General features: G+C 39.6%; 1 protein-coding gene across 1 annotated transcript; it reads right to left on the bottom strand.

Annotated features, from left to right (window-relative positions):
- Positions 1 to 4,189: 4,189 nt before the first annotated feature.
- POLG2 (DNA polymerase gamma 2, accessory subunit) lies at positions 4,190 to 17,027 on the bottom strand. Its single transcript, XM_090292455.1, has 8 exons — positions 16,365 to 17,027; positions 12,855 to 12,981; positions 12,626 to 12,731; positions 11,707 to 11,880; positions 10,749 to 10,889; positions 8,572 to 8,652; positions 6,887 to 6,987; positions 4,190 to 4,393 (listed from the first exon to the last, which is right to left on the bottom strand). The coding sequence occupies exons 1-8, from the start codon at positions 16,924 to 16,926 to the stop codon at positions 4,228 to 4,230; spliced, it is 1,458 nt and encodes a 485-aa protein (XP_090148581.1). The 5' UTR covers positions 16,927 to 17,027; the 3' UTR covers positions 4,190 to 4,227.
- Positions 17,028 to 18,202: the final 1,175 nt, after the last annotated feature.

Below are 18,202 nucleotides of genomic sequence, written 5' to 3'. Positions count from 1 at the left end.
CCAAAAAGCTGCTGGGTTTCACAGCACGCCCTCAATCGACAGCCTCTCATTTTCCTCCCTGCAAAGCTTCTGAAGCAGTTAGTAAAAGCCAGCCAACTCCATAATCCATATAATTACCGTTGCCCCGAGTCTTCCAAGTGCTAGGACTGTTGTATACCCAGTGCTCACTATCTACCTCCGCGGTGCGAAGTCTTGGTAACCGTGAGGCTATGGCGTGGAAGGGTTGAGTTACCAATAACCCCCTTGCCACCAGCAACAGAGTCCTTGTCATGCATCCAAGGAGCAACTTCCTTCCCCAGGACTGCTTTCTAGGACCTTCTAAAGCCCTGTCCTATCCTGGACTAGCCCTGAAAACAGAGCCTGAGATAAAGCCTTCCACGCAAATCGTTATGTGGGAACGACCCCAGGAAACAGGCACGAGACACGGGAGGAACAGCTAGCCCAGGACGTATTGCTGAGTTGAGCGCTGCTGTGGGTAACCAGGACTTGACCCACTGAACCCTACCGAGGGAAAACAATGTCTCTCAGAACCGTCCACTTGAGGGAGATAGAGAGAAACCTTTACCCGGGGGGCTGAGGGCCGCCCCACTCCCACCCCCACCCCCACCCCCGAGCTGTGCATGTGGGCATTCCAAGAGGGCTTCCATTAGCGCCTCACTCGGGGCACTGAGAAGCCCCGGGGCAGAGAGTGAGTGATGTGTGTTGTACACTTGAAGCATGAACCTGTCCACGCAAAGTGAGCGAAGCCGCAGATGCAGCTAGACTCCAAGGCTGAGGCCCAGAGGCCGCGACACAGGACACAGAGGCGGCGGGTTTGCCCTCTCTCAACATTTCCTTTGTTAACAACTGTAGTAACGACAGTAACTATCATGTGCTGAGCACGTACCAGGTTCCAGGCATTGTTCAGTGCTTTGTGTGATTTCCCTCCCGTCGTCCCCACAACTCCCTCCTCACCCAGCTCTGCCTCGCCCCTGCACAGATATTCAGTCCCCCTCCCCCCCACCGCCTTAGCTTTTGCATTGAATTGTTTAGGAAGGGAAGAAGAAAGGGAAGAAGAAAAGGAAGAGGATCTACTGAATTTTCATTTCAATATCTACTTCTTTTCACGTCTAGAAATTTCCCTTTGGTTCTTTTTCAAATCCACCCATTCTTTAAACTTCTTTTGTTGTAAAATGGCACCCACATTATATGGAAATGCCTAAAATTATATGTAGTTTTAATTTTTTATACCAAGTGAACACTAGTGTTGGAATGTCACCGGCAGCCCAGAAGCCCTCCGCAGGCCTCTTCCCCACCACAAGCCCATCTCCCCAATTTAACTACTCTTTTATGGGACATTGAGTGGTTGTTAGTTCGGGGCTATGACTTCTTATGCTAGGCACATGGCTCTCAAGTGTATGCAGTTACGTTGAACATGCCTAGGTCATGGGGTATGTTTATCTCCAATCTAAGCAGACAATGCCACACTGTTTTCCAAAGTGGCTCTCTGTTGCCTAAAGCATTCTATGATCTGAGACCAGAAATACAACCCTGTGAAAGCTGAGGTTCCTAAGACAAGGTACCTGAATAAAAGTTCTGGTGGGTAGGACTGGGATTTTCTTCAGAAAAGTCACTTTAAAAAAATAAACTTTTTAGTTTCTCATGGTTATAAAACTAAGTATTGAACCCCAAACTGCAAAAAAAAAGGAATGTAAAATGTTAAGTAAACGTCCGGTGGTAATATTGGTCTTTCAATTGAGGCTGCTGTGATTACAATGGGACAGAGCGGACGAGCGTGTGTGGCACAGCGTTCTAATTCCACCGTCCTCGGTGTCCTTGAGAATCAGGATCATAGCCGTGAGGGGAGACGCAGACGTCTGATAAATGAGGTTAAGTAAAAACCCTACAGTCCCACGGACCAGAGACCACTGAGGAGGGCAGGGTACTGGAAAAGGTGTCACAGAGCTCCAGTCCTTGAGCTGAGGCTCCAAGACACTCACATGTTTGCCAGACCAGCCGACACATCAGGCAGAATGAAGGGACTGAACCTAGAAATAAAAAAACCTACAGTCCTAAAAGGACACGAGGTTTTGTTTTTTTTCAGTGATGGAAATGTTCTTTATTGTCATTGTGGTAGTGGTTACACGTGTGCCAAAACCTGCATTTGTACCTTTAAAATAAGTCAATTTTTTGTATGCAAATTATGTCAATAAAGCTGATTAAAACACACACACACATTCTGCGATCCTGAATTTGAATTGATGGTGGAGGGGAGATACACACACACACACACACTATTTGCTAGCTCTCAACACGGAAAAGGCCTAGAAACAAAAAACACCTTCTAACAAGCATCCCTAGTACCAAGGGCAAGGGTATGGTCTCCTTAGAGAAACTCTGAAATACACAATCCTTGTTAGATACTAAATAACAAGCACACTATCAAAGACTCCTAAAGTTGGGTCAAAGAATTAACTTCAAAGAGGACGAACCCAACATTTATCCCAAGCCTTTTCCATACCTCTAAGCAAACAGCATGAGACGTCTCTCTTTGTAGAAGTATTCTAGCCAACGAATGAAGAAGATGGAATCAGAACATCACCCCTTTGTCACCAATGACCTGACTGATCTAGGCATTGATCAATGACTGCTAGGATCCCCCTAAAAAGAAACCACCAGACATTACTGACTCCTGATGGGAGAACACAATAACCTACAAAATAATCTTGTCCCCCAAAATGAACTTAAAAGCTGATCGAGCCACTGGAATCAACTTCCAATCTCAAGGAACAGGTTAAATAAACTACACCATGGGGATGTAACAAAATCCAAACAGTAGAAAACCCTATAATAAACAACCCAATTTTTGAGAGTGAGAAAGAGAATCTACTGGATAAGAGAGGCCAACAGACCTAACAATGAATTTCAATAAATGAATCTTATTTAAATTCTGATTCAAATAATACAAATTAGAAACTGAATCAATATTTGATACTAAAAAATATTCAAGAAAAATTTTATTATGAAAATTCTCATACACAAAAATCATCCAGCTTCAACAATAGTTTCGTTCTTATTTTTCATCTATAATCCACCACTTTTTTCTTGTTTAAACTGGAAAATTTCACTCAAAAATATTTAAGTGTCTATATTAGATAAGGATTTTTTTTTTAAAAGCCATAATAGCATTATCACACCTAAGGAAATTGTCAATAATTCCTTAGTATCATCTAGTGTTAATTTTTTTTTTGGTGTGGTAATGATTAATTGAAAGATCCTTAACTAAAATATTTACAAATAAAATGATAGCTGAAACCTACTTCAAAATAATATGGAAGGGTGGTATTGGGTTCTGTTCATGGGTTAATGGTTGTTGGCACGTGGGATTAACTACACTACCCTGCATGTTTGTGTAGGAAATTCTGTGTGATATCAAAAAATAATCATCAAAACATAAAAATTTGCAACAAGTTAGTCAGCCTTTCAAGATACTTTACACAAATTATTAGTTGAAATTTTTGTCAGGTTGATAATAATAATTAACACAAACATAATCAACATATAAGAACTCCTTCTTTCCTGATAACAAAACCCTTTTCAGAGAGGATAAGACACTACTGTAGCCCCAAGGGATAAACTGTGTTTGATCCAAATTAATCATATTCTCACACCCCTGGACAGTGATCGGCCTAGGAATGGCCATGAACCAAATTCTGACCAGTGAAACATCAACAACAACCCTTTGGATTGGTACGTCTGGGAAAGCTTGTACTTTCCCAATTAAAATGGGAGGAAAACTCTTGGCTGGCTGGTTCTCATCTCTCTTTCTTCCTAATTACAAAGTGGATGAGAAAGCTAGAAACACAGCAGCCTCCCTATGACCATTATGCAACATGTATAAAGATAAAACCCAACACATTAATGGAACAGAAAAATAGCAAAAGCCTATGTCTCTAACTACAGAGAAACAATTATACCAGCTCTGGGCAGTGCACCTCCCACCTTGACGTCTTGTTACAAGAGAAACAAATTCCAATTTGCTTAATCTAGTATAGTAGGATTTTTGTTTCTTGTAGCTGAACATATTCCTTATACAAAGGAATGCATCAAGAAATATAAATAATAAAAATGAATTTTTAGAAGCGCCAAAAATGTCCATAAGTGTAAAGGTGCTGACAAAAAAAATCTAAGTTAATATAAGACGACCAAATTAGAAAAGGCAAATATTTATTAGACCAGTATTAAAATCTATACATTCTTAGCTGATGATATATACTTGGTTAAAAAGTCTTTTACTTTGGATATATGCATCATTTCCTTCATTGTGGTATCTCTACTTCTCAGATGTATTAATCCATTCTCCAAAGTGGCATCAGTAATCAGAACTGTGAAGAGGATACCCATTTCATCATATCTAAGAAAAAAAGTAGTTAAACAAAATACATGTGTACAAATATTAATTGTAAATTCATCACATTACCAGCTTTAATTACTTTAGAGTCTGTGAGACTTTCAAGAGTCACAAAACTCAAAAGCAGGACCAAAACCCACTTTTTTCAAGTTTCTGAATCGCATTCAAAGTAATATTTTCAGGAAGTTTCTGACTTATTGTAATGGCTGAAAAGTCATAAAAGAAAATAAAATCTGAGAAACAGTGGTACTGCAAGATACCATTTTGGGTGATATTATGGGTGAATCTCAGATTAACCTTAGCCTTTTGATGCAGTCCAAGAAAATTATTTTAAAGTCTCTTACATTACTACTATAATAAAAATCCAGTGCACAACAAATAATACCAAAATCATGCTTGATATGTAACTTTGTACGCTAACTTAGAGTTTCTAGTTCAGCAATAACTGAATATATCCACAGTGGCCTTCCTTCTTTTCAACTAGTTACACGATCTCATTAATGTTTCTTCACTCTGTAGAACTCTATCAGTTATCTTATTTATCTATTTCCTTGTTTATTGTCTATTTTATCCCACTAGAATATAAGCTGCATAAGAACAGAAACCTTTTCTGCCTTATTTACTACTGTATCAAAGTACAGAAAACACAGTAGGAGCTTAATAAATACTTGGATAAAAACATCCTAAAACAGTAAAGCCCTTACCACATAAAAAACAACTATAACTTTTTTATTGTTATAAAAATTAATTAAAATTTTTTTAAAAAAGAAGAATATAGGAAAGGGTGAAGCCAAAGAACTTGTATGCATGACCCATGGACATGAACTAAGGGGGGTGGGATTGCTGGGAAAAGGGGGGTACTGGGCGGAGGGGAGTAAAGGGGGAAAAAAATTGGAACTATTGTAACAACATAATCAATAAAATATACCCAAAAAATAAATAAATGAATAAAGTGGGGAAAAAAAAGAACAACTATAACTTGGTAATGTCCACATGACTCAAAGGATATGATTTTAGAACCTGGAAAGTATAAATGCCTCTCCTTTATTTTATATATGAAAAACAATTAAGTTGCTTTATCCATAGCAACGTACTTTTCTTCTGACATCATCTGAAAGGTGTATTTTTTTTTTTTTAATTTTTTTATTTTGGTTTTTCAATTACAGTTGTCCCCTTTTCCCCCAATTTCTCTCCCCCACCCAACCCACCCCCTCTCCCGCAAACATATCCCTCCCCGTTGTCCATGTCCATGAGTCTTTTATACGGGTTCTTTGACTAATCCCTTCCCTTACTTATCCCCCTTCTCTCCCTCTCCCCTCCCCCCTATTGACTGCTATTCTGCTCTTTGTTTTATTTAGTTCCTTTGTGTTGTTCTTTAGTTTCCTGTATTAGGTGATATCATATGGTATTTTTCTTTCTTTGCCTGGCTTATTTCACTAAGCATAATTCTCTCTAGTTCCATCCATGTTGTTGCAAATGGCAGGAGTTCCTTCTTTCTTTCTGCTACATAGTATTCCATTGTGTAAATGTACCACAGTTTTTTGATCCACTCATCTACAGATGGGCACTTAGGTTGTTTCCAGCACTTAGCTATTGTAAACAGTGCTGCAATGAACATAGGGGTGCATAAGTTCTTTTGAATTGGGGTTTCAAGATTCTTCGGGTATAATGAAAGGTGTATTTTAACAAGTTATTAGAGAACTAAGGAGCAAAACACAAAGCTTGAAAGTTTTCAATCAAAAGTTATCTATCCAAACAAAAAACTAAAAAATAAAATAAGGTGAAAAAAAGCCAAAATAAACCCAAAGGAGAAACTAATTCCTTTATTTAAAAAACAAAAGTTAATGAAATAGCAGAGGGTAAGACTAGAGACAGGGAGATCAATTAGGAGATTACTTCAATAATTTGGCCAAGAGATTTTGCTGATCTTAATGTGGGTAGTAGCAATGAAGATGGAGAGAGATGGATTTGAAATATATTGGAGAGGCAGGCTGACAACATTAGTGACAAACTAGATGTGGAGAATAAGGAAGAGGGAGGGGCTAAGGATAATATATCCAGGTTTCAGTCTTGAGCGACCAGGTGTCAACAGAGGTGCCGATCACTAAGGAGACTAGTTGTCTGTCCTCTGGGATGAAATTATTTTCCACTCAGCCTCAGAATAAACCACAGCAAGGAAAAGGCAGTCCTGACTCAACAAATGCAACCAACATACATAACTCCAATCCTCATAAATCGATCAACTCAGGTATACACACTTCACGACAGTAAGTCTTGAAGCTGCACATGGTATCTACTTAAGCAGACCTGATGAACACTGTTTCCTGCAGTAGCAATAAACTAAGGGCATGTGGCTCTGTAAATGGGAAAGTCAGAAATACTTTTAAATTATATATTTATATATATATTTAGAAGAGATTTGTTACTCATAAAATAAACATCATATAAAACACTTTGAATAAACACCATTTCAGTGAAAAGGAAGACAATTCTTACTTTGAATAAAGTTGTTCCAATGAAGATTGTGCAGTTTCCAAATAACCAGGCCACACAGAAATCCCATTTTCTAGTAATTCATTCAACAGCCCTTGACAAACCTGGGGAAAAAAAAAACTTCAAATATGAAAGAAATAAAAGTAGCTAGAGTGATAAGTCTATTTTTGTGAAACCAGAAATCATCCCTTTCAATCTTTAAAATGGACACAGATTCCTTTAATTATGTGGTATTATTTATAATTTATATATTATATACTTATAACTTGTATACTTTCCCTGAAAATGATGAAATGAAACACTGCAAAGATGAATAATAAATGCAAATCTTTTGAGAAAAAACTGCATACTAAATATAAGAATTTTTATTATCATCATTATCATTCAAAGCACAAACAAAACCAAAACAATTTTTATCAGAGAAAAATAGTTAAGTCCGAAGAGTTGAGAACTGAACCCTAGGGTTTTAGTATGTCAGGAAGAGACAGAAGAGCCAGGAGAAAAAACTAAGGAGGAGTCACCAGAAAAGTATGAGGAAAAGCAGGACAGTGGTATTCCTGCGGCCAACTGAAGAAAATGTTTCAAGAAAAGATGATTGATTAGTTTCAGTGGAGTGCTGGGGACAAAAGCCCGACTGGAAATACAGAATAACGAATAAATGACACAGTAAACTTACTGTTTTCTTAACAAGCAATGATGAAGCAAATCAAAGCAAAATTTTAAATGCCCTTAACATTCTTGAGCAAAAGCACTAGAGCGGGGTTTCTCGCGTTCTGCTCTGTTGACTTAAGCTAACCAGAAGCACACCTGGCCTCCGTTAGCTAGATTCCCGCAGCACCCTCCCCGCTGGCGGCTGTGCCTGGGCTACCGGGGTTCCCCCGTGAGCGCGCCTCAGAATCACCTGGTGGGCCAGTGGAAACACGCTGCCTCCCTCCCAGAGTTTCTGATTCCCCCGATCTGGGGTAGGGACCAAGAATTTCTAAAAAGTTCCCAGGGAAAGACAATAGTTAAGTAAATAGGTGTTAAGATGTTTGATATTTGGGAATAGACAAGAATACAGAGATTAATAAATAGAAATTAACAGGGAAAAAGAAACATAACAATGAGTGTTAGTAAGTTAGTGGTTTCCAGAAGAAAATTTACTCTTTATAGTGGAAGGCAGAAAAGGAGAGAAAAGCTCTAAGCACAATTAAGTGCTGAAGACACGGGGAAATAAGTACCCTCGCTCCGTAGGTATGGGTGAGCACCAGCAGGTGTGGCCAGTCTGGAGCGCAATCTAGCTGACACAGTGAAATTAAGGAGAGATATTCACTTTACCCAGAAATCCCATCCCTGTGTATATAACTGGCAAAAATTCTTGCACAGTCCAGAAAGTTACATGTGTAAGGATTCTCTCTGTCATACGGCTGAGGCAAAACAATTAAAAACAGAATTAAGATATAGCATACAGTACCCTTTTGGTAAATTAAAAACACCCAAGGCACAAAATACTACTATATGCTTATAAGCAAACAACAACAAAATAAAAACCAAGGCTGGCAATTTTAATGACAAAAATCTAGGAAACAGAGTTCTAGTTTAAGTTTTTTAAAAGCAAATGAATCAAAATAAAAATTTAAATGGCAAACTCATTTACTTGGAATAATGGTTATAATTAAAATCATGACATTAAAACTCCTTGAACCCACCTGTCTTAGTTCCACTGTTGGGCCTCTTCCCATATCCAAAGCCACCTTAATAGGGGCTAAACAAGGGTGAAGCTTGAGTACCTAAAACAATTGAAGGGGGAGGGGGAGACAACACCACATTTAAGTAAAACACAAGCACTAACAAACATGGAGCTTCTGAAACAGTAAAATTTTCTGTGTGAAAATGGAACCTAGCTGGGGGGTCATAAAAAATCTTGTAATGATGTATTCAGCTGTCTATATCCAGCTGCTCATGGATTTCTCCACTTCAACGTTCTGCACAAATGAGTTCACCTGACACTGTCCCATTTTCTGGCAACGCCATTTTCTGTCAGTCAAAACGCCCCTTCCTGACGTCAGTGCCTTCCCTACCCAGCTGGGCCACGTGGCTTATCATCTGGACTTTCTCTTTCCAAAATCCGCCACTCATTCACTTATCCATTCAACAAAAACTTGAATGGCTACCTCTAGGTGCTAGGGACAAAAATGACTGTTTCTCGTGACGGGGAGAAACAGATAACAAACACAATAAAGTCAAAAATGTAACTGAAGGTGGTAAATGCTAAAAAAGCAGCGGGGTAGGAAGTGCCGGCAAGGGGTGGATTGGGGGAGGGCTATTTGTGATTTTAAATAAATGGTAAGAGAAGGTCTCCTCTCTGAAGTGACATGTGAGCAAAGACTTGAAAGGAGGCTGAAGAACAAGAGACGCGTGGCTACCCCAGGAAGAGCATTCTAGACTAAGGGGAGAACGAAGGCCTAGGCTCTGAGCTAGGAGCATGCCTGGCTTGTTCTAGAAGCAGCGAGGGGGTCTGTGCTGCTGGAGCAGACCAAGTGAGGTGAAGGGTAGCACACAGAGGTCAAAAAGCAAATGGTCTGTAAAACACTTTAGGGCCTTTGGCTTTTCCTGAGTGAGATGAGGAGCTTCCTGGAGTGCTCTGAGCAGAGGAGCAAAGTAACATGGTCCCTTTTAAAAGGGCCGTGCTCAGTGGGGGAAACAGGGAAAGATGGTGGTCTAACGGCCAGCCTAATCAGAGAGGAAAGAGTGGAGGGAGGAAGAAATGGTCAGATTCAGCATGTATTCTGAAGGCAGAGTCGAACAGATTTGCTTATGGTTTGGATGAGAGGTGTAAGTGAAAGGAAGGATACAGACACCCTCGAAATCCCCACCCCAAGAGCAGTTCTAGAACCTGACCTTCTCTGTGGCCATGTCAGGTTAGCTGAGCATTGCACAATCGATCACTTAACTATGCAGAGGGGTGCCACAAACTCATGGTTTCCAATGCCAGTGGAAACTCAAAATCGTCAAAACTTTTGATTTGGGCCAGCTCCCTTTCACATTTAAGGGGAATATGACTTCCGAACTCTTGCCTCTTCAACCATACTCCTCCACATTTCAGACTAATAATCTTGCCTCCTAATTCCCTAAGAAAATACAGAGTATGGGTAAAACTCTCTTCGAAGGTTAACCAGTCCCGGTAGCCTATTTTACCTACACCATCTTTCTTTCCTCCCTGTTTCAAGTAACTCCTTTTCAGACAAATCCCTCCACCTGTGCTCTTGATTCTGTCTTGATCCTTCCTGCTTCTTCCAAAGTCTTACTCCTTATTTCTTTTCTTTCCTACAGCTTCAACCCCTTCTGTCTCTTGATTTTTGAACCCTCCCCCAAAACTATTTGTCCTAAAATAAGCCTTGCCCCTGACCCAGGATCATACCTAGTTCTGTGATCCAGTGACAGCAGAAGCAGAGACATCAATACCACAGGTTTTGCTTATTCGTTCCTACTTAACACTCATCTTCTGATGCAAAAGGAAGCTAACTTTCAATGGAAAGTCTCAGAGGCTAAAAATCAGATAGCTGTCTAACTCCCCATGATCAGAAATGCCCTTGGGATTACCCAATACAAAATGTCTTGTTCTATTCTGTGAGAACCTGCTTATTATTCCTGTGGCCAGATTCTAAAAAAGCTGAAAAATACTTAAATTACTTGCACAATAGAAAAAAAAAATTATTCAGTTTGTTAGAAGCCAAGCAGACCAACATTAAAAACAGAGAAACAATGAGACCTGTATCATTTTATCAACCAGTGTCACCCCAAATAAATTCAATACAAAAGAAAAAAAAGGGGGGACACATATATTTTTAGTTTCCCAAGTCTATCTCTGAAATATCAAAAGTACCTGTCTATGGAGATTTTTCTTTCTTGTAAAGGAATTCTCTGTTAGCTGGAAAGAATCATAGAGGTAAGCCAGAATGCCTCGGTCTAGATCTCCATTTACAGATAAAACAGAAGGAACCACATTTTTTCGTCCATCTCGCCCCTTCACAGAAAAATAAAACAAAAATAAAGCATCACTTAGCAGAACTCTTAAAATTATATATTTTAGACCTCTAAAATCAGAATATAAACTGATTGATGAATCTAGAAGACATGATCAAATTAATTTTCTAAAAATCATCATCTGGCAACGCTAAAGGTAATAACTGATTTGGACAAGAATCATAAATGAATGCTGTGACTGGTAGTTCAAAATCTTGTGAGAAACACACAGTCTTAAATTATCTGCCCACAAGAGACTTATTAATTACTCATTAATTAATAAGTACAAAATACTCATCAACTTTATATTGGAGAAACCCAGTAGCACCACTTAACCAAGTGATAAACGTTAACATCACCAATAACAAATTTTATCACATGCTTCCTGATGTAACGAATCGGGAAGAGGGCAGCACCATTTCTGCAGCTGAGGAAACATGAAAGAAACTCAAATCAAGGGATGCTCTACAAAGTGATTGGCCTGTACTCTTCAAAAATGTCAAGGTCATGCAAGACAAGGAAAGATAAAAGGAACTGTTTGTTTGAAAGAGACTAAGGCTACACAACACCTATACAAAGTATGCGATCCTAGACTGGATCCTGGACCTGTAAAGGGCATATTGGCATGTTGGGTTACATTTGAAGGGTTCTGTGGATTGGATGGTAACGGTAGATTCCTGTTACTTTTCTCTCGAGAAATATGAAGTATTAAGAGGAGGTCATGTGCACCATGTCTACAGCTTATTTTCAATTGGTTCAGAAATGACCCCAGAGAATCTTGGTAAATGATAAATTAGGAGTTCAAGGTAAAAACATACATGTAATTGGGACACATTTCCAGGATACTTCTGTAAAAGTTCACGATCTCCTAGATTCCACAGGGTTTCTATTGGCTCCTTTCCCCAGGGAAAATTGTAGTAAAGTTTGTTTCCTTTTCGTCCCTCTTCATCCTGACAATCACTGCTGCTGAAGTTAGAGGGACTCACAGCAAACTGGAAAAGAAAGTTTAATTTTGTCTTGTTAACTTATTAAAATAAATGTTAAAAAGTTGCCAGAGACTTTTTATGCAGCAACTGAATGACAGTGGTCAAGCTCAAATCAAAACCACAGAGAAAAACTGTTGATTGTATATACAGCTAATTAATAAGAGGGGAAGAACTAAGTGAGATGAAGTACCATATACTCCCATTCTTATCCATTTGTAAAGAGCTTGATTATTTGTGATTATTCCACTTAATTTAGGTGGGTGTTTGGGGACCTTAAGAGTTGGAGAAAGATAAGACAATGGTGACGCAAAAATGCTTACTTCAACTCTTTCCTGTTCAGAATATACTAAAACTTGATGACAATTTATAGAACCACTGTGACTAATATGGAGAGTTCACAGAGGTAGGGAACGAAAGTAGAAGCTCTAAGAGCGAACAAGTGTCAAACTCATACCAGTCAGGAATGCCAGGTGAGAGCTTTGAACTTTACCTTGAATGTAAAAGCTTAGCAACAAGGCTTCTGAGCAAGAGAGAAATATTAACCAATGTCTTTACCAAAGTAACTTTGTTATATGGAACGAAGAAAATCATTACAGAGTCTATTTGTATTTGTTGACTTAACAGAGCTGTCGCTTACAAACATAACATAGCTACATCAAAAATTTTTCATTTATTATAGAGAAGTATTACCTCTGACATATTAAGACAATATACTTATTAACTGTTGAATTAAGGGTGATTACTGTAGTACCTTTCTCCACCACAGGAGGCGATGACGTAACCAGAAATCAAGCCACTGGCTGGCAGTTCTTGTTGAAGTAAACCACACCAATGAAGCTTCAGTCTTCTCACCGATTCTTTGGATATCAGAAATATCAGAGAATTACTTTTTTGAAAATTATATAATCTATATCAAAGTGAAATTGAGTAGTTCTTGACTATTTAAACACAAGGCCAAGTTATTTGCCATTTTTTGGTACCTTTTAACACCATCAGGTGTCTGCTTAGTATTAGAAGCAGGATGAAAACACACTCCAATCTGAGCAAGGCCATAAGGTAGCTTCTTGTTTACTAGATCCAGGCAATTAACATAGTGCTCCAAGGCACCTGTCAAAAGATAAATCAATCATCATGTAAATCTATTCTATAAGCCCAAATCTTTTTGATCAACTCATATACAAACTAATAATATAATAATGTTAACACAACAGTACAAGTAGCATGGAGCTATTTATTAAGGCAGATCTTAATTACTACTTAATTTCAGGTAGTCTTCCCCCAACTTTTTAGTTTGAAGATTTTCAAATCTACAAGAAAGTTGAAATAGTACAATAAATACCTGTAAACCTTTCACCTAGATGCACCAATTGTCAACATTTTGCCACATTTTTCTTTTCACCCCAGAAACATTCCAGCATTCATCTCCTAAAATTATTTTCTATATACTATTACACCATAAAATTAATCATAATACCATAATTTCATCTAATATATGGTCAATATCCTATTTTCTCCAATTATCACCCAAAATGTCATTTACTGCTATTCTTTCCCCCTAAGGTTCATACACTGAATTTTGACTAGGTCTCTTTAATCTCTTTGAATCTAGAACATTTCCCAACTCCTCCCTCCCTAACTTTGCTTTTAATGACATTGACTTTTGGGTCCAAGCCAGTTAAGATTATCTCACAGTAGAGATTTGTCTGATTGCTTTCTTATGATTTAATTTGCGTTAATCATTTTTAGCAGAAATAAATACTACATAGCTGATGTGTATATCTCATTGCATCCTAACAGGAGTAACATAGTATCAAATTATCCCACTATTAATGAAACAAATTTAATCACCTGGTTAAGGTAATGCATTCCCCAACAATACCATGCTCCCCAACAATCTTCCACCTATATTTTAGAGTCTACTGATGATCCTTGCTTGAGTCAATTATTATACCCTTGAAGATTATAAAATCATAACATGGTGATTTTTCTAATCCGTCTTTCCTTCTACATTTATTGCAGTTTCTGTAAAAACATAAATTTTCTCTACCTCTTCCCTCCGACAGCAGCCTCAATTACATTTTTTGTTAAAACTATGGTTTAAATTTTTTATTTTATTTAATGTTATGATCCATTACCATCAGTATTTAATGTTCGATTTGTCCCAAATTTAGCCAGTAGGAGTCTCCTTCAAGCCAGCATCTGTGTCCTCCTGACATGACACCCCCTAGTCTTCAACTAATTCTTTGCTTTCTAGAAGCACCATAAAATGTCCCAAACTCACCTTGTACTCTCCTTGCCTGAGACCTGGAATCAGCCATTTCTCCAAGCACTGGTTTATTTTATTCAATAGAAACCAAACATTGGGTACTAGGTGTGCTCATTGCTATTGTCATTTTTTCTAGGCCCTTTCAATGAAGAAAGTTAGAAAATATATATTTTTTAAATCATGAGTTATTACTGATATTGCCAACTCAAATTTAACATTACAAACTTTATTCTTGTCTTCTTTCATATTTTTATCTTTTCTATTACAGAGGAAATATTGGCTTTTAATAACAACGTATCCCATCTATTTGCTTTATCCTATAATATATATGAAATACCTTCAGAATTATAATTACAACATTCCTACTTAGAATAAACCCAAGTTCAAGATTTCTTTGTAGTTCTCTAAGCTATATAAAAGATTATATCCCATAAGCTAAATAAAAGATTATACCCCACTAAAAGACAGCACTGTGTTCCAAAGTTACTTAAAGAGTTCCACTTCTGATAATAGATTAGCTTGTTGATAACAACAACAGCAGCAAAATCTGATCAAGAAACTTTTTTAAAAATCTGTTTAAAGATAAAGGAGAACTATCAAGGCAGTAAGGACTTGAGGGTTCAAATTTTGGAGAAAAGGGAAGATAAATCTAACATTTAGTGCCACTGTTCCAATTCTCAAGTAGCAGAGCTTCCTGACATCTTATGCAACTAGGAAGTATGTAGGAGCATTGTAGTTCCTGGCTCATTGAGGAGGGGCCCTGGTAAACACCCCAGCCTTTCACTGGGGACGCTACACTCCAGGAGTAGAGATTTGTAAAACGACTGAAGCCCAGTCTCCAATAAATTTAATCCTGGATTATATTAAGAAGATAGCCGTCTGCCAAAGGCAAATCTTTCCAGAAGGAAGAAAACACCACTCAAAGCCTTGACTTAGCTCTACAATTTATATGCCAACTACCCAGAACATTGGGACAAAGTCCAAATGATAAAAAGCCCAGAGAAAAACAGATATTAAAAACAGATACATCTAAGTTATTGGACATAGACTTTACAATGCAACTGTGTTCAAAAAAGTTGACAAGATGGGGAAAATAATTAACCTATGTGTAATTAGTCACAGAAGGACAGAAGAGAATTGGTAAAAATATCTGGAGACATATTGGCTGAGAATTTTTAAAAACTAATAATAAGTACAGGCTACTACAATAATCCAGACGTGGAATAAAGCAAGAAAATTGGGCATAGAAGGAAATGGCAAACCAGGTGGATTTAAGCTTCTTAAAGGCAAGAAAAGGTCTGGCACACCATAGATGCTTTGATGAATGGACATCTAAGAGAGCTAAGTTTCGTTTTCTAACAAGGAAGACAAGATTGCTTTGTTCTGGGGCATGGTAATGAACAGTGGTTTAACTCCCCCAAAATAAAGCCACTATGGAATGAAGTTATGTAAATCAAAATTACCACATTTACTTAAAAGTTTGTTTTAATTTTCTTAAGAAAATCTTTAACAATTTGCAATATAGGTACTAATTTTTAGAGACCCATGGGCACTGGTTAATTTAAATTAACCACTTAATAAAAAATGGCAAGGATAGCATTTTGCAAAGATGAGGTTCCCCTCCCCCCAAGAATCTCTGCAATCACGTTTTATTTGACTTTAAAGGCATATGGTCCCCTATATGTTTCTGTGTATTCACTCAAGGATCACTTATAAAGCTTGATTAGTCCTATTTTGCGAACTCAAAAATTACCTACAAGGTTCTCAAAACAACGGACTGCAGGTCAGTTTTCAGTAAGAAAAAATGGGGAAGGGCATTTTCTTTTTGCTCTAGAAAAATAGCTTTGTGTGTAAAACTGAAGAGTGGCTGTGGAAGTATTTATAAACATCTTAGTAACGATGAGCAAACGGTTTAAATACATGATTTAATCTAGATCCTAATTCCAGGCTATTCAATGAACTCTTAAAATTACAGGGTTGCCCCGTGAAATTGAGAGCGTCACCAGGTCCTTCGGTCAGATTCTTTAGGGAACAGTATCGACGGCATAGACCAGTTTTCTCCGGCGTAGAAGCACTGTCAATATACCCAACCACGTACTTCAAAAAGATGAGAACCACGTAACTTCCCTTCCACGTGAATAAAGGGCCAGTTGCAATTCGCGGAATCGAGCGAGTTTGCCTTTCCACCCCCGACACCTGTTAAGCATGAAATCATGAAGCATACCGTGAAGAAGGTTCTCCCGTAGTTTCCCAGATGTTTTTAGTAAATTCTCAAGAAATGCTACTAGCTGTTCCTTACTCAGTTCGTTGTCTTGTAAGATTTCGCGTATTGTTTCTGCAGAAACTAACCTGAAGGCACTGTCCACGGGCAGCGAAGGGCCTGATTCAATATGGAGTGCGTCTACTGGAAAGACCTGCTCCCTGAACACCACCACCGAGGACCACCACTCTGCTGCCAGATTCTTCCGCAACTCTAAGCCCAAGGGGCCAAAGCCGGCGTGGCAGCCGCTCAGGAGAGAATCTCGGCTAATCTGCTGCTTGGTGCCACCGAGGAAATGCCTTCTCTGACAGATCTCTATGAGTGCTTCGCTCCCCTCTCCAGTCTCTTGGGCTTCTCTCGGCTCGCTCCCCCCGGGTAGCTCCGCGTGCGACCTCATGGGCCCTCCGAGGGGGCTACTCCCTTCGGTCAACCGCTCAGGCTGGCCTCCATCTACTCGACCCCCAAAACCAGACAACAGGCACCTGCAGACTTTCTGGCAGGTCCTGATGGATGCACCGGAGCGCATCGCCCTCGGGAGTTAAAAAGACCGCAGTCTCCTGTCGAGTCGGGGACCCCAATAAACGGCCACAAGCGTGAGAACCCGGGCATCAACTGCGCAGCCGCGTAGAAAGTGAGCGTGCGCGCAGCGGGCCCCGCCCACGGAAGCGCGACACTGAGCCTGGGCTGCGGCCGCCGCGGGCCTCCGCTTTCGCCTGGGTGGACGCGGGCCTAGCTCCCCCCCTTAACTGTCAAGCTTGGTCCTCCAGCCACTGCTGTTTTTCTGCCCTCATCAGCGTCGATAAAGGTCACCCCCATCTACTTTTCACTACGAAGTTGTAGCCACTGATGGCTGCTGTACTTCCCTTCCCTTTTTTTGCCTGTCAGAGCAGAAGACATTCCCTAAATCTCCGTGTCTTTTATTTTTTTAAATTAGATGTTTCTTTTTTTAATGGTTATTAGCAAATCTTTTTTTTTTTTGAAACATCACTGTGTGGTTGCCTCTCAGGCACCCCCCAACTGGGGACCTGACGTGCAACCTATTAATGTGCCCTGACTGGGAATTGAACCAGCGACACTTGGTTCGCAGGCCAACGCTCAATCCATTAAGCCACAGCATCCAGGGCTTCTCCGTGTCTTTTAAACGTTAATGAAAATGAACTTTGGCTCCCATTTTTAGTTTTAGTCCTTTGTGGGGGGGTTTAGAGACCTAGTTCTTCGTTGCAACTCTACTAGCTGAATACACCTCCAGCCCGCCTAACCACCAGAGCAGGTCTCCCCAGGATGTGGGTGGGGCTGCGTAAGCCGCAAGAGGCACGGTCTTTCCTCATCCAAGGGGTTCGCAGAGGCCAGCGGCGCCCCCAGGGAACCTTAGGGAAACCTGCTGAGGGGCCCAGCAACGCTTTAAACAAGCCCTGCACGTTAGTGTGGAGGTCGCGGAGAAGCGCTGGGGCGTCTTAGCTGCTCTATCAGTGGTTCTTTAGTTTCATCAGCGCACGAAGTAGAACTTGGAGATCCAAGGATAGCAGGCCTGTGCATTTGCGATCTCCAGGTTAACCCTTCAGAAGAGTGCCCAAGTGTAAAGGCATTACAATCCAGATAAAAACGGTTGACTCCAAAACCCTTTATTCCTCCCTTCCAGCGGTTCGAGAAACCATTATAGACTAATCCAGGCGAAAGGCCACTAGACCACCAGGAAGGGGTAGTTTATGAAGAGTGATAGCTTAGCAAGTGAGTTAATGTAATAAAAGAGAAGTTAATTCTTTTCCATTATCTAGTGTTGTTGGGCAACCTCAGAAAATAAT

Source organism: Furipterus horrens, unplaced genomic scaffold, assembly GCF_987537825.1.
Source record: "Furipterus horrens unplaced genomic scaffold, mFurHor1.1.pri manual_scaffold_11, whole genome shotgun sequence".
Lineage (NCBI taxonomy): Eukaryota > Metazoa > Chordata > Mammalia > Chiroptera > Furipteridae > Furipterus > Furipterus horrens.
The sequence above is the reverse complement of the archived record's forward strand: the minus strand, read 5'-3'. Positions and strand labels throughout refer to the sequence as shown.